The 22,110-nt window shown below is 37.3% G+C and overlaps 1 protein-coding gene across 3 annotated transcripts in view; it reads right to left on the bottom strand.

The window, feature by feature from the left end:
- Positions 1-331: 331 nt before the first annotated feature.
- NARF (nuclear prelamin A recognition factor) overlaps positions 332-22,110 on the bottom strand; it is a 71,868-nt gene continuing 50,089 nt past the window's right edge. For all 3 annotated transcript variants that reach the window (XM_020987547.2, XM_020987545.2, XM_020987548.2), the window contains 4 exons: positions 11,425-11,488; positions 9,187-9,324; positions 8,192-8,349; positions 332-3,790 (listed from right to left, as the gene is read on the bottom strand). In XM_020987547.2, the coding sequence (XP_020843206.1) occupies positions 3,549-3,790; positions 8,192-8,349; positions 9,187-9,324; positions 11,425-11,488 (602 nt within the window). In that variant the 3' untranslated portion in view covers positions 332-3,548. The remainder of the gene's footprint in view (positions 3,791-8,191; positions 8,350-9,186; positions 9,325-11,424; positions 11,489-22,110) is intronic.

Below are 22,110 nucleotides of genomic sequence, written 5' to 3'. Positions count from 1 at the left end.
TGCTCAGGGTCACACAGCTAGTAAGTGTTTGAGGCTGTATTTGAACTCATGAAGATGAGTCTTCCTGATTCCAAGCTGAGTGCCTTGGCCATTGTGCCACCTTGCTTCCCCAGCTAAAATAGTGAATGTGAAAAGATATGTAATTATAAATGTAAGGTATTACTAAGTAGTAGGTGCTTATGGGGCCATATCCTGGGCCAGGTGATATAATAAGATGCCAGTCACAATTAAATATATTATTTGACATATTCATATTTCATATTTGAGAAACATAGCACCAGAATTCAGAGAAAAGCATTCACATACAACACCCAACAGAGGCTACTAGAAATATCTGCTATCACGAGTTTATTTTGCCTTTTTGTACAGTATGCTACAAAACACTAAAGTATATACAGGTTGAGGAGTCTGTAGGAAGTTACCTCCACTCCTCTCTAAGGATGATATCTCATCAATAGCTTTACCCTATCTCTTCATGAGATGATCACAGTATAGGTTAAAAGCAGCACTACCAAGAATACATTATAAGATATAGGACCACTAAATTCTATCTAGAATTTGAATTCTAACCAAAAGAATACAAATAAAGCATGGGGGGAAGGGGGAGGAAAGCTCTATTAATCTATTTTCACTTCTTCCTTTGTACCTAGAGTTCTTCTATTTAAACAGAAGCAAAGGAACATGTGAAGACAAGATTAACAATCAATTATATGGCAAACATCATTACATACCCCTCAAGAGATTAAAATGGAGAGGTCCTCAACTATTGGGTCACAACTTGCTTTTGCCTCAGACACCTCTATGTGAAGTAGGAAACTGGGGTATGTGCTAGCTATTGTGAAGAGGTTTAATTCTAAGTCTGTCCTATTTTCATCCACTGACATTAATTATTAAAAATAGCTTCCTTGATTTCAGTTTAAAAACAATAGCATTAGGAACAATGCGAAGACGTGTACCCAGTGCCAAGTTCCATGTTCCAGGCCTATTAAGAAGAGACTGAACAGCTTCTTTGTCTACTAGTCCTTTTCATCTTGTTTCTAGGCTACAGCTTGGTAGAAGCACCATGGAGAGGTCATTTGGGCATGTGGACTCAAAAGATGGTGAAACATATACCTGATTTTGCTTTTCTTTTTCTTTGTATCCTCAGAGCTTAGCAAAGTACCTGGCAAAAAGTAGGTACTTAATAATGTTGTTGATTTGTTTATTGAATCTGGTTCCAGGTTCTAACCCCTCCTAGGGAGAATTATATTATTCAATTACTTCTCCACAATTATCCCTTATATTTTATTACTTGGAGAGTTTTTTCAGAGAAAAAAATAGGACAAAACAAAAACCAAGCATATAACATGTCTAAAATATATAATTTATCACAGTATACATAATTATCTATCATGTGAAGAAACACAGGTATATATAAAACATACTGATAATCTAATATCTAATCATACAACGTTGTAGTTACACTGAGGGATCATCATAAATATGAGAGCTGAAACCAAAGTTATTTTGACAATCTTCAAAGGCTGTTCAGGAAAATTTGCATTTACTTATACGTTTGTTTTTTCACAGAATTTACTGTGTCCAGTCAAAGATTGTTTTGAACTGTGTATTTCTAGACTATTTCCCTGCAACTAATTTCTTATATTTATTCCCCCGTGCCCCCAACCCCTATTTCTATTTAGGAAGAGAAAGGCTACAACCATTAGTACTTGGAGTGGATGAGAGGAAGACTATGCTACACAAGTGGTTTATGGAGCATGAATAGATAAATTAATTTCCCTTGCATGAGAGAGACAAAAACCCTTTTGATTTGGAAGCTGCCAACAGAGAAGAAGGAAGGCAAAGACGGGACTAAAAAAGGTAGGGGTGTGAAAAGGAATCAGAAATACTAGAGTTGAAAAGGATTTTTGAGATCACCTAGTTTGATTTCATCATTTTATAGATAGCAAAACTGAGGCAAAAATGATTTGCTCATGGCCACACAGGTAGTTGGAGTAGTCACAATTAGGACCAAGGTTTCCTCACTCCCAGACCAATGCTGTTTTCCATTTTCAACAATTGCTTCCTAGAATGACTTAGGTTCTGATAGGCATTTCTTTGGGGAGACTTACAGAGCATTTTATTTAAAACATAAAATTAGAAAATTGGAAAAAATTTCTAAGCAAAAAATGTTAGTTATTTTTATAGGTCTAATTCTGATGACAAAGTTTTGTCCAAGTACTTTGGAGAAGCAGGTCTGCTAAAAGATAGTCTCTATGTGCTCTTTAATTCCACCTCCACTGTCTTCTATTGAAATCCTAAAGACATTTGCTTAGTGTCTCAAGGATTATAGTGAAATGGAGGTTAATCTCCATAAATTATAGGATTGTTGTTTACATTTCCCATCTCTTTCACAATCATGGTCAAATGCAATGTTGATTCTGCTAAGTGGTTTGGTGAATTATTCATTGACATTGGCATTGTGCTTTTCCTTGGACCTCCTCCATATAGGGTCTGTGTACCACAATGCAGGTTGCAAAGTGTGGTGGTAAGGGGGCTCCCAATCGCTTGCACCCTCTCCCAGCCTGGGTGGCTTTGCCTTCTTCTGTGCGGTCCTTGTGTTCCTGCTCTATGTCACCTATACTTGGCTTCTAGGATCCAGGAGCCTGAACATCCCCAAACCTCACGTGCCTATTTATGACAATTCCTTCTTCTACTACTTTCCCCACTCAAAAAATTTTTTATCGTGAGCTCTTTGCTCAGCTACCCCTCTTCCTTTTCCATCTTACTAATGATGCCTTCTATCAAAGCTATACCTCTTCTCTTTTTAATACATGTATACAATGACCTTAGAAGACTCACACCACCCCATCCCCTGTACCCTGCGCCCCTAGCCTCTGTCCTCATTCCCACAGACCCTCATGATGGGTCTTCTATCTCTTTATTCCCTCTGCCTCTTGATTTTCAGAGCGGCTTTGGGCCCCTGTATTTACATCTGGTTCCCTCTCCTGACTCTTCTTCCAATGAGAGAATTCCTGGCCTTGAAATTGTTTGTTTATGCTGCATGTTTTGATCTAAAAATCCATTCCATTTGATAGTAAACCACCCCTTTTACTCCAGGCATTGCATTAAACTACTCATCTTTGGGTTCCTGGATACATTTTGCAAGAGATTACATGAAGCTTTTTCAATCATTTCTCTTTAACATATTATGTTTCAAGTTTAAAAAAGTTTTTTTTTTAAATTTTGGTCTTGGCTAAGGGATCACCATTCACTGTCCTTATATCTTGTATCTTTAAAATAATCCTTAGGACAAAGAATATTTTTTAAATTCAGAGAAATCATTCTTCCTTGACAAAAGGTACTGTTCAAAGGTACAGCACCAAGCTAACTGAGAAAATAGAAGACCTAAGAGACTATATACAGGCTTTTCAGGAAAAAAAAAGCATTTGGAATTTGAGGGGAAAAACCCACCTGCTTCATAATTAAAATCCTAAGAATGTGTTCCTGATTGCATAGAATGTTTCCAGTGTCATTTACACATGTAAGTCCTTTTACCAACTTTGCTGTCACCACTTGATATCCATGTTGTCTGTGGGGGGTTCAGCAGTACTGTAAGTGGTGTGCAGGGCTTCCAGGACCTTTGGGGAGTCTGTACCATTTAGCCACTCTTGGTATAGTCTCTGCACATGTGTGTTAGTTTCTGGAAGCTGCACAGGGATCTCAGCATACACTTCCTCCATTCGTCTCAGCAGTGCCTTGTCTGGTTTCCCATCTTCAGTTTGAGTTTGACCTTTGCCATTTAAGCATCCTTTAGAACACAAACCCACACATAAGCCCACACACACATACATACATGCATATGCATGCACACACACACACAACACACACACACACAAAATAAAGTCAGGTAAAAGCATATTTTTTTTAAAACTGTTTTAGCTTAAAAGGACTACTTGCCAGGCTTGGTAAAGGGTGTAGTACCCCTCACTCCTGTGCCCTAACATAAATATAGATATAGATATTCAGTTTCATAGAATCCCATTTTCTTATGGGTAAGAAAGGGTCTCAGGGTTATTTTAATCCTTTTCTGAAGCAGGAATCCATTCTACAAAATTTTTTAGCAAATTATTTCCTGCCTATATCTGAAGACTACCAGTGATATGGAACTTATTACTTCCTGAGGCAGCCCTTTGAGGCAATTATTGTTAGGAAAATAATCCTAATCAGCAGGATTATACCTCCTAAACATCTACCTCCTAGTTTCCTAGGTCTGCTCCTGGAGTTTAAGTAGCATAAATTTGATCCATTTTCCACATGATAACTCTGGTGTTAATTATTAATTATCAAAAATAATTTACATAAACAAAGGTTGTAAAAGATAATGGAAAGGAATATGGTGATTGTAGGCTGGCTTATAATATACTGAGAACTATGATTTTGCATCAAAGACAAAGTGACTGTTCATAAAGTAAATGGAAGGAATAACATACAATCTACCTGAGTGTTAAAGTGGTATCTATGCAACATTAAAAGAAACACAAGAAGGCCTCTGACATGTTGAATAAATCCTTTTTGAAGAATTTATGGAAAGATACAGAAAAGAATTACACAGAATAAAAAGGTTTAGATGGAGAAGCTGTAATCTTCAGAGGTGGAGGGAATACTTATACTACAGTAAGATGACAGCTCCATCACAATCAAAATCAGGTGCCATCAGGCTGAATACAGGAGCTGTTCTCTACTGGGGCACAAACACTTTCTGGGACACATCAAAATGTAGATCATTCCTTCTTCCACTTTCTACCAGTGTCAATAACTGATTAAGCTGTCAAGCTGTGGCATCAAGCTAGGCAGCTATTCCATTGGCTGTTAAACTATACTAAACTGGCCTGATGCTAAGTGGCTGCTATGCCAGAAAGGCACAGTAGCTAATTCAACACATCAAAGAAGACACAGGCAGTACCTGGAGGTCACAAAATATGCCCTAGTGTTCTGAGAATGATAGCACAATAATAGATATCACTGAATTCTCAGACTACTGCTGCTTAAGTTTCTTTCTGGTCTCCTTAAAAGTTAAGAAGTTGCTGGAAGTGCCTTTCAATTGGGGTATAGGCACCCCAAACCACAAAACGCACTCATAATTCTAGGTTCAATAGCTGTGGTGACTATATTTCCTGAACCGGGTACCTGACAGGAGATATTCCAACAAAGCCTTGATTAAAATTTACTGTCTCATGAGATGCATTATATGAAGTTGATGCAGGATGAAGAAAGTAGAACCAAAATAATAATAAACACAATGACAAAAACAATGTAAATAAAGTCAGCATTGAAAGGCAACAAAACTCTAATCAAATACAAAAGGTGATGTTAATACTATGGTGTCAGAGTTAAAGGACATAGCCTTTGCTTCAATTAACAACTGATAAATGTTTGTTAAAGGGTTTGTGGGGGGATATACATTTTTAACTAAAATAAATATTTTATTTTCTTGGAATTTGAACAGTTTCAAAAAATTGGTGAAATTCAGTCCCTTCAGTTATAGCTTTACAAACTGCATGAGAACATCCCACGTCTTTTTCTCCAAAGGAAGGCATAAGGGTTAAGTGCCACATACTAGCAGGAATGGATATGGTGAGGCCGTTGTTCATCCTTTAGTGACTTTATTAGATAGATATTTATTAGATAGATGGATAGATAGATGGATAAACAGACATATGGATAGACAGAACATTTATTGTTTATTCTTTTCTAAGATTGTGCTGAATGCTGAGGATACATATACACACAAACAAGATAGTCAAGTAGCTTAAATTCCAAGGAGGGAAATTATCTGTCAAATCTATGAATAGGGGAAGAGTTCATGACCAAACAAGACACAGAGAGGTTCACAGAAGGTAAAATGGATTGCACAAACAAAATCAATGCTGCTAGAAAAGCAGGAAATGGGGAAATTTTTCATAGGAATTTTCTCTAATCAAGGTTTAATTTCTAAAATAAATAGAGAACTAATTTGCAAGAACAAGAATCATTACTCAATTGATAAATGTTCAAATGTTATAAACAGGTAGTCTTCAGAAAAAGAAATCCAAGCTATCAATAGCCACATAAAAAATGCTCTAAATCACTAATAATCAGAGAAATGCAAATTAAAACAACTCTGAGGTGACACCTTACATCCATCAGATTGTCTAAAATGACAAATGCTGGAGGGGATGTGGGAAAACAGTTACACTAATGCACTGTTGGTTGAGTTGCGAACTAGTCCAACCATTGTGGAATACAATTTGGAACTACAACCAAAAAGCCATTAACTTTATGTCCTTTTTACTCAGCAATACTTCTACTAGATTTTATGCCCCAAAGAGATTTAAAAAAAAAGAGAAAAAGGACTCATGTGTACAAAAATGTTTATAGCATTGTGGTAGTGAAGAATTGGAAACTGAGGTAATGCCCCTCAACTGGGCATATGGTATATACCCAATTGGTATATGAATGTGATGGAATACTATTGCATTCATAAAGAATCTATCAAAAAGAAACAAAGAAGGCAATGGTTTCAGAAAAAAAAAATTGGCAAGACTTGTAAAAACAGAGGCTAAGTGAAGTGAGCAACAAGGTATACAATAACAGTAGTACTGTAATGACAATCAACTCTGAAAGACTTACTAACTCTGATCAACACAATAACCCACCACAATTCCAAAGGACTCATGATGAAACATGCTATCCACCTCCAGATAGAGCTGATGGACTTGAAGTACAAACTGAAATGTATTTGCTTTCTCTTTCTTTTTTTTGCCTTTTTAAAAAAACATGACTAATTTAGACATTTGTTTTGTATGACTATACATATTTGTAATGGGTTTTGCTTTTTCTTTCCTTTTCAAAAGGTGGGGAAGTGGAGGGGAAGAAGAGAATTTTGAACTGAAAAAAATTTCTTTTAAAGTCTCTGCAACAACAAAAACAATTCTAACTGGGGAAGACAATGCATAAAGGGGAACTAAAGGGGGAAGGAAAGTACTTGGGCAACCACAAGGTGGCTGGTGATGAAACAGAAATCCAGTGAATCGAGCAAAGAGTGAAGTAAGCATGGGAGGCCCCCTCATGAAATGGCAGCCTGAGCTAGGAAGTTACCAATCAGGAGAGTGAGCATCACAAAAGAAATTTCTCCAGGGTGGGAAGATAGCTGGTGAGAAGGGACTAAAAGCAGTGTTTGACTGAACATTAAGCGATTGATCTAGATTAACTGCTTCTTGAGCACATTTATTCTACAGAGAAAGTGCTCCATGGTTTTTATGTCAGACTTCTCTGGCAGTTCTGTGAAGCTTATGGACCCCTTCAAAGAATGTTTTAAAATGCATAAAATAAAATATTTAAGATTACAAAGGAAACCAATTTTATTAAAGTATAGTTATCAAAATAAATTTTTAAAAAAATTCTCAGACCTAGGGTTGAAAGCCCCTGCTGCAGAGCAAAAATGCTGCTACATATTGGTCCTGCCAACCTAAAGGAGTTGTTTTATCAAATATAAGGAAAGGAGGCTAATTTTCAAGGGGCCTTCACATATAAAAATATTTATAGTAGCACTTTTTGTGGTAGCAATGAAGTGGAAATATAGACTCTCATCAATTGGCCAAACAAATTACTGTATATGAATGTAATGCTGTAAAAAAAATGATGAACATGAATACAGAGAAGCATGGAAAGATTTCTATGAACTGATACAAAGTGAAGCAGAAGCAGGAAAACAATGTACAGTGACTACCCAAATGTAAATGGAAAGAACGAAACAATCAAAGCTGAATGCTGTGAATTGATAATGTCCAAGCTTGATCCCTAGAAGCAGAGACATGAGAAGACTCCTGCCACCAGAAGTGGGAGGCCACCAGGTGGGGTGGCAGGAGCCACCTCAGTCTTTGAGATGGGCTGGTTGGTTTTGTGGAGTTTCATTTTTCTTTTTGTCTCTTTCTAAATTCTTTGTTACAAGAGATGGCTCTCTGGGGAAGGTGGGGGTAGGGATACAATGGAACAATAAATAAAATAAAATAAAAATTTATTTTAAAAAATGTCAAGGCTCCAGTGAAACTAAAGCTATTCCTTATTTCATGGTTATACTTCACAGGCTGAACCTTCAGCACAAAGGAATGTCCTGGTCAACTGACGAAGCCACACTGTTAAAGCTTATCCTAATTTATTTCATTCTTACCTCCAGGACAGGCTAGGACCTCTACAAAGTGATATGGGAACTTGCCCTTTTTAAGTTTCAGGATCATGTTCTGGATGTTTCGAAAGCCATAAGCAGCAGCAAACCGTAGCACTATTTCCCCATTTTTTTCCAGAGTGATCTCTTGGAAGTCTTTGTTTCTGTAAAACAGAATAGATTTGGAGATGCTAGGTTACCCAATTTTTTTTTCCCAATAGTGGGCCACATAACAAGAAATTTACATGGCATGGGACACATTTGCACAGTTACAACTAGTCACTGACCTAAGTCTGCTAGCATACAACATACATTTTTCAAATACATGCAGAATACAAAAGTCACCCTCTGCAGCAGGCTAAAACCAAGAATGAATTGCTTCTATGCTGAGGGAGGCACAGTGTCTACTACATTAAGGGCTTAGTGTAGTAAAGGGATAAGATACCAATACAAAAGGCTACAATCCATGTTAAATGAGATGCATAATAGTTACAAAACATGAGGGTAGTTATCTAATAATAGCAGTGGGCTGGTGGTCAGGTCCTAATTGGGTTTGTATGGGATGGCTTATTAAAAAACAAAACAAAACATTTTTTGGCCAAAAAATGTGGCCAAATTGGCTACATGCTGGACAGCTGAACGGTGGGCCTTTTACTAGAGTTTTTGGAGGAAAATGGCTTGTATAGCTGGTAGAAAAAAAGGAAGTATAACAGTGGTTTTGCCACTTCGTTTTATGGTTCTTGTCAGAAAAAAAATCTCAAATGATTATTTTGTTTTGTGGCAAATTACAGGAAGTACAAGAAATAGGTCTTTCTTTATACTATGACTTCATACTAAAAAATAATCTGACTTTGTGGTGACTGAGGGTTTCACATTTCAATATCAGGTATCTTTCAAAAACAGTAGTTTTTATTCTCCCAGTCAGTTAGTTACTGTCACAAGTTCTGTGGAAATGTTACTTTGGGGAATTCCATCTCTACTCAAACTCAAACTGCACTTACTTCAATGCTCTGTAAGTGATTTCTTTGATGTCCATGTCAAACAGTTCTCTGGCTGCATATTTAAAGATGTACTCCAGGTAGCCATCTGACCTCGTCGCACCATCACTCACTGTGTCTTCTTCCTTTATCTCACCAAATCTTGAAAAACACATAGAAATAAAGAATTCTAAAATGAAACCACTAACAATCCCTCTTACTACTCATCCAAAAAAGGGCAAGTGATGGCAAAAAATGAAGTCCAATGATGTTCCGATAGCATGCAGTCTCTTCTTTATTTCTGAAGAAAATCAGAGTTTAAGAGTTGTGGCTCAAATTTACTATCATTATTTTTGGGGAGACTTTCATTTTATTAGGTGGGTCTTTATATTGTGATAGTCTATTCTTAACCTCTGCTTATTTACAGGAATAATACTTATGCTCCCTACCACAAATAATTTTGAGGCCTAAAGAAGCACAGACATTTAGAAGGGACCTTAGAATTCAATGTTTTCCTTCTACAGATAGGGTCCAGATAGATTTAAAAAACAAACAAACAGACCTAAGTTGTACAGATAGTTATGAAAGGCCAACACTAGAAACCTGGGCTCTTTCCACTATGCCCAAGTCCCATACCATATCATTTACAAAAGTACCACAGAAGAACATATCAGGTTCTTTGAAAATACTCTTTAGTTTTTCCAATATTAAGTATTGATGATTGTTTAACTCTAAAAGTGAGAAAGCACAGACAGTTGTAGTTTGCTATCCTTTTTTTCCCCCCAGTTCTAAATAACTACAGGAAAATGGACTTTCTTCCAGGCAAATAAAGAAGAAAAGTCTCATGACTGAATTTTCTGTTCTGACCTTATGCTATATGAAGGCACTGCTTTCTTTATTGGGTTTTCCACAAGCTGTTTTTTGTAGAAAGAGAAACCACATGGCAAAATCTCATTTACTGAAAGCTTTACAGTTGAAAGGACATTGTTAGCTTTCATGTAATTTATAGAATTGAAACTGGCCAAATTATAACCATCTGCATACTGTTAAGAGGAATCAGAAAAAATAATGCCATCAGTATGGAGGGGCAACCTGATACAATGACTATCTGCCAACACTAGATCAAAGACTTTTAAAACCTGTAGCCCCAGCATAGCCTCACATTTCAACTTTCCATCCTTTACTGACATGACAGAAAACATTTAGTCTTTCTTCTGATGAAGGAACCTATCTGTAATCAGGGATGAGGAGAGCTCAGGAGAAAAGAGAAAACATCCATTTTCATAGGTGGCACATTATTCCCTATAATTTCTGAAAACAGTCTACTTTTGTTTGTTTGTTTGTTTGTTTCTCTAGAAGTTGGGCAGGAAACAACAATGTCTAAAATCCTTACTAACTAGGATGGCGTCCAAAGTGAATAGCAATGCTATCCCTAATACTATGAGAATGGCCTGATTTGAACTAGCCTTAAGTCTCAAAGACTACAAAAGTGAGACTTCCTTTTGTATTCTTGGTGTTTCTAGTATGGTCTTCTGCTTTTAGTGGGGGTTCCTCAGACCTACATTTGGCTGGACTAATACAGCTATACTATGTCAGCTATCATTATCCTTCAGCTGACCTCATGAAAATTTCATCTTGTTGTTCCAACCTAGTTGCATTCAGATCCAGTGTATGATTTTCCACTCTGAGAAATTGCTGAGTATCATGCTGGAATCAGTAGGGATAACCTAGGAAATAAATATTACCCAAATAGGGGATAGAGTCACAGCCAGACAATCCTCTTTCCCTGACCCTGTGTTAAGTGTTCAATCCCAGGCCTCAAGTTAATTTAAGCTGTCTGTAGTCAGTTTATTTCCACCAATACCTCATTATTTCTAAAAAAGTTTCTGTATAATATGGTCAAATAATAATAACGATGATGATGATGACAGCTAACATAGCTTTTACTCTGTGCCAGGCACTGTTACAATTTAAAATTATAATTTATATACAATAATTTATAATCATATATATTATATGTGATAACATTATACATATAGAATTATAATTATAATCTCATTTGATCCTCACAATAACCCTGGGAGGTAGGTGCTATTATTATCCTCATTTTACAGATGAGGAAACTGAGGCAAAGAGATTAAGTGACTTGCCCAGGATCATATAGCTAGTATCTGAGGCCACATTTGAACTCAGGTCTTCCTGACTGTAGGCCAAGCACCCTATGCATGGCACAACTGGCACGTCAAAATGAAAGCTACTCACAGATTGTCTACTACAGCTTCTTTCACGAATTCTTTTTTTTGTTCCATAATCTGGATAATTTCACCTGTAGACAAAATGGAGATAGACACTTAAAAGCAGTAATTGTGACATGCTATAGAGTTCATCACAGTTTTTGAAGGCTGAAATCTCCAGCGCATGTTCACTCATTCAAACTTTTTCCCCTCACAATCCGTGAACAAAATCAAGCATTTATTAATAAACTCTGATAGGCTATAGAGATACAAAGACAGAAATGAAAGTCTCTGCCTTCAAAGAATTTACATTTTATTGGCAGAAAGATTCATTCACACAGTGTTCCAACTAGAAGCAACTCTGAATAATTCTCTATAATAAAAGGCTTTTTCTTATGGGGTATGGAGTATGTCACAACACAGCTGCAGTTCATGACAGTTATATCTAATCAGGTTCTAGGCTTACTTTTTCCCCTGAAATAGTGGCTACAAGATAAATCATAATGTCACTGTACTCCAGCAGTTTTCTTAATATATCCACATCTAGTTTTTCCCAAGCTATAATCCTGAATAACCAATTGCTTATGGGATACCTCAAAACGGATGGCCAGTGTGCATCTCAAACTCAAAATGTCCAAAACAGAACTGGTTATCTTTCATCACAAGCCTATCCCTCTTCCTAACCTTCTAATTACTGCCAGTGGTACTGTTATAAGAGCAATTTGAGTTCTCCCTTCTCTCCTTTTTAACAATGTGGGTTAGACTAGTTTTCCCCCAAAAGGTAGCAAAGCTACCTTGACAGGCCTGATGGTAGAGCAAGGCTCAAGCTGTGCTGCTCTTGAATAGCTTCCTGGAGCTCTGGCCACACTGACATGATCATTTATCATTTAAGGACCATAAGGGGTCAGGACCATTCAGATTTGTTGGATGTCCTGAGACCATGTGAATCCCTGTATCCTTTCCTGATGACCAGATGAGTGGGAGCCATGTCTATCTTTTCTATGTTATAGCTAAATAAACTTCCTTTTGTTAACTGTTGAATTGTCTCCAGTGAGCCTCATTTCACCCCAGCATTGAATCCAAACTACAAGGTGCTGGCCTGAGTAACCCTGGATGCCACTGGAAAAAGAGTGTGAATATGCCTCTGTCATGTAAATTTAAAGACATAGTAAGTTTTCATTACAGAACCAATGAAAAGAGGCTACTCTCTTCATATGGTAGGAGAATGAAGATTGTCTTCTCCTAGGAGCAGGTCCCTGACATCTTCCGCATAGATGCATCTATCTTAGGTGATCTGGTCATAGATCAAAGTGCCATTACCTGAGTTTTAATAGGTCCAAGAGGATGCATTGGCATCCCTGAGCTTCAGAGTTTGCAGGCAGTGCAGCATTCCCCAAGGAGCAAGGAGGTACCTTCTGTACCCAGGCCAGCAGAAACTGGGACAAGGATTCATCCAGTAGTTATGCTGCATCTGGACATGAATTTGATGGGACCAATGGAACATAGGAATAAGCTAAATTGAGCCTATTTCTCCGGTTCCTCATCCTCCCCAGACCAAGATAATAACAAGGGAGACTATGTCGGAAAATGTTTGTTCATGCTACATCTTTGAATTAACTATCCCTTTGTTTCACACAAACCCCTCAGGCTAAGCTTGGCTCTGGGAGAGTAAAGCCAGAGTATAGTCACTATACTGTATAAATGTTCTTTTTCTGTTCTGGGAAGTTATATCAAAGAATCTACAATTCCCTCTCTTTTTTAACCCTACCTCTCCCTCCACTGCTCTGATAAAATATTTGTTAAATCTATCTTTCCCTCTTCTCTGATGCTTCCCCTTAAATTTCCTTCTCATTTCAGTATGTGCATCCACACTAGCAAAGGCTTATAGCTATCATCATTTTAAAGATAAAATAAATATTTAAAAATGAAGAAAGGTAAGAACCCAGAGCTTCCTCAGGGGAGCCCAAAGGGGAAAAGGAGATACAAGATTACTGCCTTGGGAATCTACAGATGAGTTATTTCAGCAACACTACTTTTGCAGTCCCTTTGCACCAGGGACTTCAAAGGTAATATTAGGTTGAGGAACATAGCTCCTGTTCTGACACTCCGTGTGTCTCATCTGCCCAAGAAGAACTGACGGGGATGAGGCAATGGGACCCCTAAAAAGGAAAAGCACTGGAACTTTCCCACAAATATCAGTAGCCCAGATCACTGGTGCCTCCACCCAAGGCATCTGGGCCCATCTCAGCCCACCTTGATTACTTAATTAGCTTACCTGACACTTCTTAATCCCATCCAGATCTTCCCAAGTCTTTCTGCATAAAAATATCAATCTTACCCTCATCAAATTCATAGATTCTTAGAATCCTGCCTGCTTCTATTGGCAACACAACAAACCTTGTCTCTGACTGAAAGAAGGATTGGGTGGTGGAATTCTTTCGAGGCAGACCCCCTCCCTGTACCCTTGCATTCTGGGGTTCCTCACACCCTTAGACTACAACAGAACTGCTCACAGAATCCTGGTCCCTTCCTTTGTGGCAGCTCCCTCTGACCAAGCTTTGGCTCTCCAAGCTCCTAGTGGCTTCTCAGAGCCTCCCTTGCCTCCAGCTCCATGTGTTATCAGTAACTGGGGTTCCTTTTCAGGAGTCCCTCCTAGACTTACTGAGCTGAACTTTAAAGGCCATTTCAGACCCAAAGATCCAAGATTTAAGGTCAAGAAATCATTATTTGACAAAAATTGCTGGGAAAACTGGAAAGCAGTATGGCAGAAATTAGGTATAGGTCAGCATCTCACACTCTATACCAAGATATGGTCAAAATAGGTACGTGATTCAGACATAAAGAATAATACCACAAACAAATTAGGGGACATGGAAAATACTTTACCTGTCAGATCTATGGATAAGGGAAGAATTTAGGACCATATAGAAAGCATTACAGGATGTAAAAATGATAATTTTGATTACAACAAATTAAAAAGTTTTTACAGAAAAACCAATACAGTTAAAATGAGTAATATTGTACAATGATCGATTGTGAATGACTTATTCTCAGCAATACAGAGATCTAAGACAATCTGAAAGGACTCATGACGAACAATGCTATCTGCCTCTAGGGAAAGCACTGATGGAGTCTGATTACAGATTGGAGCATCCTTTTTTTTTTTGCTTTATTATTCATGGTTTATTTTTGGTCTGTGTTTTCTTTTGTAACATGGTTAATATAAAAATATTTTGCATGACTACATATATATAATGTAGCAAATTGCTTGCCTTCTCAATAAGTGGGGAGGCCTGGGGTGGGGAGAGAATTTGGAACTCAAAATTTTAAAAAATGAACATTAAAAAATTTTTCATATGTAATTGAGAAAAAAAAGTCACCTGGATGAGTGGCCTATCATTCTTCATTCTATGGCTTGCTACCTTTCTAGTTCACTCAAGGGACTTGTTTCTACTTCATAAAGGCATCACTTGCCATGGCTTCGTTTTTTTAAAGTTACTTTAACATTTTGTTATTCAATCCCTTTTCTATGTAAAAGACCAATTCCCAATTTCACACACATAAACACACACATTCCTTCTTCCAATAGAATATTTCTCTCTGCTTCATCTTTTAGAAATATTAAGAAGTTGCAGCTGTGACAGAACAAAGGCAAGGGGCCCAAGACTGATCCACCTTGATTGAATTAGGGTATTAATCAGGTAATAATCAGAAGAAAGTCCTTGTTTATTTCAGTTAATGTAAGTATCTCCTGAGGTCACCTCTGATCAACTAGGAAGGCAATCCTTAAAGGGGAAATGTCAAAGAAAGACTAAATGATTTTAGAGAAATGATTGAAAAAGTTAAGTGGCTACTTACTGCTCTGTTTGTTAACTGAATTTTGCCCTGAGTGCTATAACTTAAATTTTATGTCATTGTGGTATTTTGTCTGTTTCCCAAGAATGCCATAATCATAACTCTGAAATTGCTTGTGGTAAGGGAGATTTTTCAGGGCTCTGTCACTGGTCCCTTCTCTCTAAGTAGAAATGCTTAATTAATCAAAAATTACCAAAATTGTTTCTGGCTGGTTTATGCCTAAATTGTAAAGTACAGAATTTTTCCCCACAAGTCCCTTAAAAGAAATGACTATTTCACTTATGTCTTTGTATCCCCAGTGCCCCACCCATGTAGTGAGGGCTTAATAAGTGTTTGTTGATTGTCTGATGAAGCATATCTCTTGCCTCTTGGCAGAAAAATGGTGGAAGTAAAAAATGAAGCATATGTTTTTAGACATGATTAATATGTTTATTTATTTTGCTTGACTATGAGGGAAGGCTCCATTCCTAGGGGCTGGAGAGTAAGGGGAATCACTAAGAAATGACAGTTATGTAAAAAGACAAAAGAGAATCAATAAATGAAACATTTCCTCTAAATTGCACAAATGTGGGCAAGCATGCAAACAAGATATTCCTGTATACACTTCCGGTTTACAAAGTCCTACACACTTTACCATAGAGCCAGGTCACTGATCGGGAAGGAGGAAAGCAACTAAAGCGAAATCACAGAAGATGGGTGAGGTAGGAAGGTAAAAGGGAGGCCTGCCCTCTATTCCATGAGGTGAACTATCATTGTACCTCTTGGAATCCATCCCAAGGCTCATTGTTCTTTACATTCCTTCACTAAAATTTCTTGTCCCTTCAGGGGACAAACTTTAGCCTCAGTGAACACCCAACTCTAAAAAAGGAAAAACCAACTAGGAGCTTCTAGTCATGCATTCTAGGAACACACGAATCTCCAACACTTGTTTTATGATGGAAGATCCAATTTTCTCAAGAGTGGAAAGCTTTATTTGATGTTTAGGAAGAAGAGAGGAGGCAGAGCTGGCCCTAGGCAAAACTTAAAAGAAAATATAAAGTATTTTGGGGGCTCCACCCTTTCTTACCTACTCCAAAGCTGCATATTGACCCATCCAGGCCTGTTCTTTCTGTGCTTTCCTCTTGTTCTAAAATTACTTGTCCCTCTAAAATTACCCAGTCACATGATTTCCATGCCTTTCATGGTTGATTTTAGGTATTAGGTAGAATACAATTATTCACACTAAGATATGCCTATCTGGTGAAGCAGACACAATTCTAGTTCTTTTGTATTTCCAAGAGTGCCTAGCCACTGGAAATATTCACTGAATACTTGCTGAACAATTCTTCCTGCCAGATGAGGATTCTTAAAAACAACAAAAAAACACAATGATCAATAAATCAGGGATAGGGAATTTAATCAGAATTATTTTATTTAACCAGATATTTGTTTAAAAGAAAGACTGAATGGGCAGACCAGGAAAGATGGGAGAGGAGGAGGAAAGCCCTAGCTATTTTTTGTTCCCCTACAACTACTCCAACAAATATCTGGGAAGAACACCAGACTGAATAGCCTGGGAAATCAAAGGCAAAACCACAGTGAGTTATTTTTTTTAGCCCAGGTCAGCAAAAGGAGACATTCAGAGGCCTGGAGGCAGCGAAGGGGATGTCTAGCCAGGAAGGCTCCACATGCAGAGCTTTCCAGAATGGGGGCTGGACTGGGTCTACATATGTATACCAGAATGGTCATGGATCCCAGTAGGGAAAGATCCTAATGCTGTGCCCCATGGAGGGAGCAAGAACAAAAACAAGCTGGCAGTTATCACTTCGATCCCAGAGCTGGGTCAAAGATCCAGTGTGGACTGAGGAGGCAGGGAGCTGTGGCAAGGAACAAGATTGCAACTTGGAACTGTGGCAGTGTAATAGGCAAAGAGAAAGAACAAAGGGAAGAAGTTATAGTGCTGTGACTCCATAACAGGTTCACAGACCAACACTGAGTCTTGAAGCTGAATGGGAAGCTCAGGCCAAGGGAGAGCCTGAAATTATGATGTATTGAACCTCTAGAGCTAGCCTTCCAGTTAGCTGTCAGGATCTGGGATTAGCAACAGTCTACTGGAGCTCTGATGAAGGTTAAGTTGTGGTGTCCGGACTCAAACTGGGGTCAGGAGTTTACACAATAAAACAGGAGGGAAGTGATCAGACTCCGCGTAAATCAGAGTACTGAGGGAATGCTGAAAGCCTGTAGATTTCCAGATGGAGACACTCTTGAGATCCTTGGCAAAATACAAAATACCTGGAGAAAGCAGCAGCAGGACCCCAGATAACACAATTGAGGGCCAAACAAGGTCCTGACAATCCCTCTAAAAGTATCCAGAGTGTGCCCCTAACACAAATTTCCAATTTGAGAAGACTGGAAGAATGAGTTAACAAAAAAAAAAAGACCCCGATGACAAAGAGCTGATCTCTTTGTCTCCCTCATGTTAAATCCCATGACAAAGTCCCTAGTGCCAGGGGCCCTCAGGACACAGGCCTAGGAGAAGAGAATAACTCCAAAATATTTACAAGTAAAGCATCAAAGAAAAACAATTTGACTACAAGGTCAACTAGAATTCCTGAAAGAAATGAAGAGTCAAACAAGTGATATTATTAATGAAATAAAAGTATTAGAAGAAAGAAGCAGGGGGAATATGAGAGTTTTGGAGGAAAGACTTTGAAGAGAACAGTTCAGCTTGAAGTATAAAACCATACCCATGTAACAAACTCCCTAAAAATTAGAATGGACCAAACAGAAGTTCATGACATCACAAGTCACCAAGAAATATTAAAACAAAGTCTTTTGACTTTGACTGAAAAAATAGGAAAAAAAAGAAGGCATCTCATATTAAAAAACAAAAACCAAAAACGATTGACCTGGGAAATCGATCAAGGAGAAAGAATCCAAGAATAAGCAGACTACTAAAAAGCCATGACCAAAAAGAGATCACTGGATATTGTATTTTAAGTAATCACAAAAGAAGTCTGCCCAGACTTATTTGAACTAGAAGATGAAAAGAAACTAGAAAAAAAAATCCACTGGTCACCTTCTGAAAGAAACCTCAAAATGAATACTTCCAGGAACATTATAGCCCAAACCCACAGCTCTCAGTCAAAGAAATAATAATACAAGCAGCCAGAAAGGTTCAAGTATTGAGGAGCCACAGTCAGAATAACACAAGATCTGGCAGCTACCACTCTAAAAGGGCAAAGAAGTTAGAATGATACTTCAAAAAACAAAAGGTAAAAGCTTACAATCAAGAATAACTTGCCAAGCAAAAATGAATATAATTCTACAGGGGGGAAATGGATCTTTAATGAAATAGAGAACTTCTAAGTAAGCATTCTTAAAGGAGAGACTAGAGCTGAGGGAATTAGACCATAAGAGGTGGCAGGAATTGAGTAAACCATACTGGCTCCGTCTTGTGACTAAATTCTGGATCTAGCTCAGTTCCCTTTCTATTCAATTATGGATCTAGTCCAATTTCTGTCTTGTGAGAAAACTTTATTCAACTGTAGGAATTGTGAGAGGACTTTGTTGTATTGTTTGAACCTAGCCCTGCATGGCTGGAAAGCTGGACAACCTCTATCTGCTGCTTAGAGACCCTTAACTGAGGACCTAGGTTATGCTGACCAGAAACTAGGGCAGATCCAAAGACTGATGCAAGGAGTTTTCTCACAATGGTACATCTCAAGCAACCCATATGTCTTACCTGAAAATTGGCCCTGTACATATCAATCAGTTATTTCCATGTTCCTTTGATTGAATACAGAGTGGGACACCTCTTTTTCTGATTTCAGGGAATTGCATCTGTTTGCTCCCCCTCTCCCAACTTGGAAAGTCCCTAATTTTTCCTCCAATTAGAAATCAGATTACCTGATTTATATCCTGGTTAACTGTTTTCTTTTAATTAATTGGTCTTATTGATTGTTTTTAATGTATAAAAATCTGTCTCCTCCTTTATTCAAGGTCTAGTGCAAATGGTGAAGAGGCCTGGTCCCAGTTTGTTGAGCAATTGGAATGGCTTGCTTAATAAACTGGTATGCTTGAAAGCTCAAACATTTGTTTCCTTGGTTATTTAATCTTTTACCCACCACATAGTTCAACAGAAACTGTAAAATACAAATACAAGAGTTGACAAATATAAAAAGATAAATATGAAGGAACAATTGGAAAGGGAATATACAAAGATGAAGTGTTTACATTTTAATTGGGTGAGATGATACAAGGGTACCTGCAAGACTGATGTTATTAGGAGCCACAGAGGCAGTTAAATATGTCAGATGGTCTGGGAGTGGTTTTTTTATGTTTTAGTGATCTTAAAAAAAAAAAGAGGGGGAAAAAGGAATATACTAGGGAAAAAAGAGTGAGCATAGGTAGAAAAACTTATTATTTCACATAACTGGGGCACACAGTAAAAGACTACAGAAGCAAGAAGAGGTGGGGGAATGGTTTCCTTTGAACCTCACATTTATTTGAACCAGTCAAAGGAGGGCAGAACACATACACACACACACACACACACACACACACACACACACACACACACAGAGTTTGGTACAGGTATACATTCAATTCAACATGTAAACAGAAAAGGATGGGCAGGGAGGTATTAAAAATGAGGGTACACTCAAGGGAGGATTACTGAGAAAGAGAGTAAGACTTAAGCTTAAGCTCAGCATGTGTATCATAAAGAAGGGTTAAAAAGGAAAGGAAAAAAAAAGTAAGAAGCTGTGATTGGGTTTTAAGTAAAGGATAGTAAAGGAGGGCAGGGGAAAAGAAACAGACTACATCAAGCAGAAAGCACTTAGGTTGAGCATTCTCCTCTCTCACCATCTTCTTATAAGGGAGGGAGAGGAGTGGCACAAGGGGAAAGGTGAGGACAAATATAAGTGAATAAGATGGACAAGAATAAACATTTTAAGGAATTCAGGATTGTAGCTGTGGATGTAAAAAAGATGAACTTATTCATAAAATGAAAGAGAATAGCAGAATGTGTTAGAAAACAGAATCCAGTAATATAATGCTTACAAGAAACATACCTTAAATATAATTAATCACACAGTTAAAATAAAGGACTGGACCAAAATCTGTTATGCTTTAGGTGAACTTAGAAAAGCTAGAGTAGCAATCACGATCTCAAAGAAGGCAAAAGCAAAAACAGACTTCATTAAATGGGATAAACAAGTAAACTACATTATGCTGAAAGGTACCATAGGCAAATGAACTAATTCGATACTTCATAATATGAAATATAGTATCTAAATACTTGAAGGAAGAGCTAAATGAGTTACAGGGGAAAATAAACAGTGGAAATGGGGATTTCAGTTTCCTTTCAGATCTTGTCAAATCTAACCAAAAAAAAACCCCTCAAAGTTAAGGACATGAATAAAATTTATGAAATTTAGGTATGATAGATCTCTGGTAACTACTGAATGGGAATAGGAAGGAATATACCTGTTTCCTAACTACCCCTTTACACAAACTGAATATCTATCAGGACACAACAATCTAATAAACAAATGTAGAAAAGGAGAAATAAAAAACATTTTTACTGACCAAAATGCAGTAAAAATTATGTTCAATAAAGGACCATTAAAGAAAAGATTAGAGATTAAAAATCAAGTGGAGATTACATTGCTTTATAGTCAGCAATATTTAGAGGAAAATTTCTATGTCAACACTTTCATCAACAAAAGAGAAACAGCAGATCAATGAATAGGGCTTGTGACTAAAATAAATTAAAAACTCAACAAATTAGGCTGAACCAATAAAACAGACAATACTACCTAAATCTATTTGTGTCTTTATTTCTATAACAATCAAAGTACAACAAATAGGATTACTTTACAGAGCTAGAAAAAAAATATTGAAGAAATTCATCTGGAAGAACAAAAGGTTAAGAATCTAAAGATAAATAATGAAAAAAAGGCGAGAAGGAAGGGAACTTAGTAGTAGCAGATTTCAAATTATCTTGGTTACCCTCTTTCCTCTCCCCTTATTCCTTCCTTCTGAGATTACCTCCCATTTACTCTGTATATATCTTGTACATAGTTATTTGCAGTTATGTTATTTTCCCCTTTAAAATGTGAGCTTCTTGAGCTCAAATTATGCTTTTCCCTTTCTTTTGCATCCCCAGTGTGTAACACAATGTAAGGCTTGCTGACTGATTGCAAAGCAGAAATTATAATTTTAAAAATGGCATTGGTTTAAAAAATTGAGCAGCTAATGGGACAGATTAGTTATATCTCAAAAGAAAATGAACCTGGTAACCTAGTGTTCAATAAACCCAAAGATCACATCTATTGGAATAAAGTCATATTAATTGATTAAAACTGCTGCAAAAACTGGAGAGCAGTCTGGAACAATTAGATTTAGATGAAATCTTCATAACAATATACCAAGATAAGCTCCAAATGAATACATGACTCATATTTAAAAGGTTACATCATAAACAAATTAAAGAAGCAAGGAAGAAATTTCTATTTAGATTTATGGTTGGGGGGAAAAGTTTATGACAAAACAAGGGACACAGATAAACTGCATACTTTTGATTTATAAAATTGAAAAACTTTTGCCCAAAAAAAACAATGTAGCCAAAATTATGAAGGAAACAGTTAATTACAGTACAAAAATCTTTGCTCACTAGTATTTTTAATAGGAATGGCTGTTGTGTTTTGTCACAGGTTTCTTCTACATCTATTGAGATAATCATATGATTACTGTTGATTTTGTTATTGATATGGTCAATTATGCTGATAGTTTTCCTAAAATTAAGCCAGCCTGAATTCCTGGTATAAATCTCACCTGGTCATAGTGTATGATCCTTGTGACATATTTCTGTAAT

Source organism: Phascolarctos cinereus, unplaced genomic scaffold, assembly GCF_003287225.1.
Source record: "Phascolarctos cinereus isolate Bilbo 61053 unplaced genomic scaffold, phaCin_HiC Scaffold_5;HRSCAF=322, whole genome shotgun sequence".
In the NCBI taxonomy this organism is placed as follows: Eukaryota; Metazoa; Chordata; class Mammalia; order Diprotodontia; family Phascolarctidae; genus Phascolarctos; species Phascolarctos cinereus.
The sequence above is the reverse complement of the archived record's forward strand: the minus strand, read 5'-3'. Positions and strand labels throughout refer to the sequence as shown.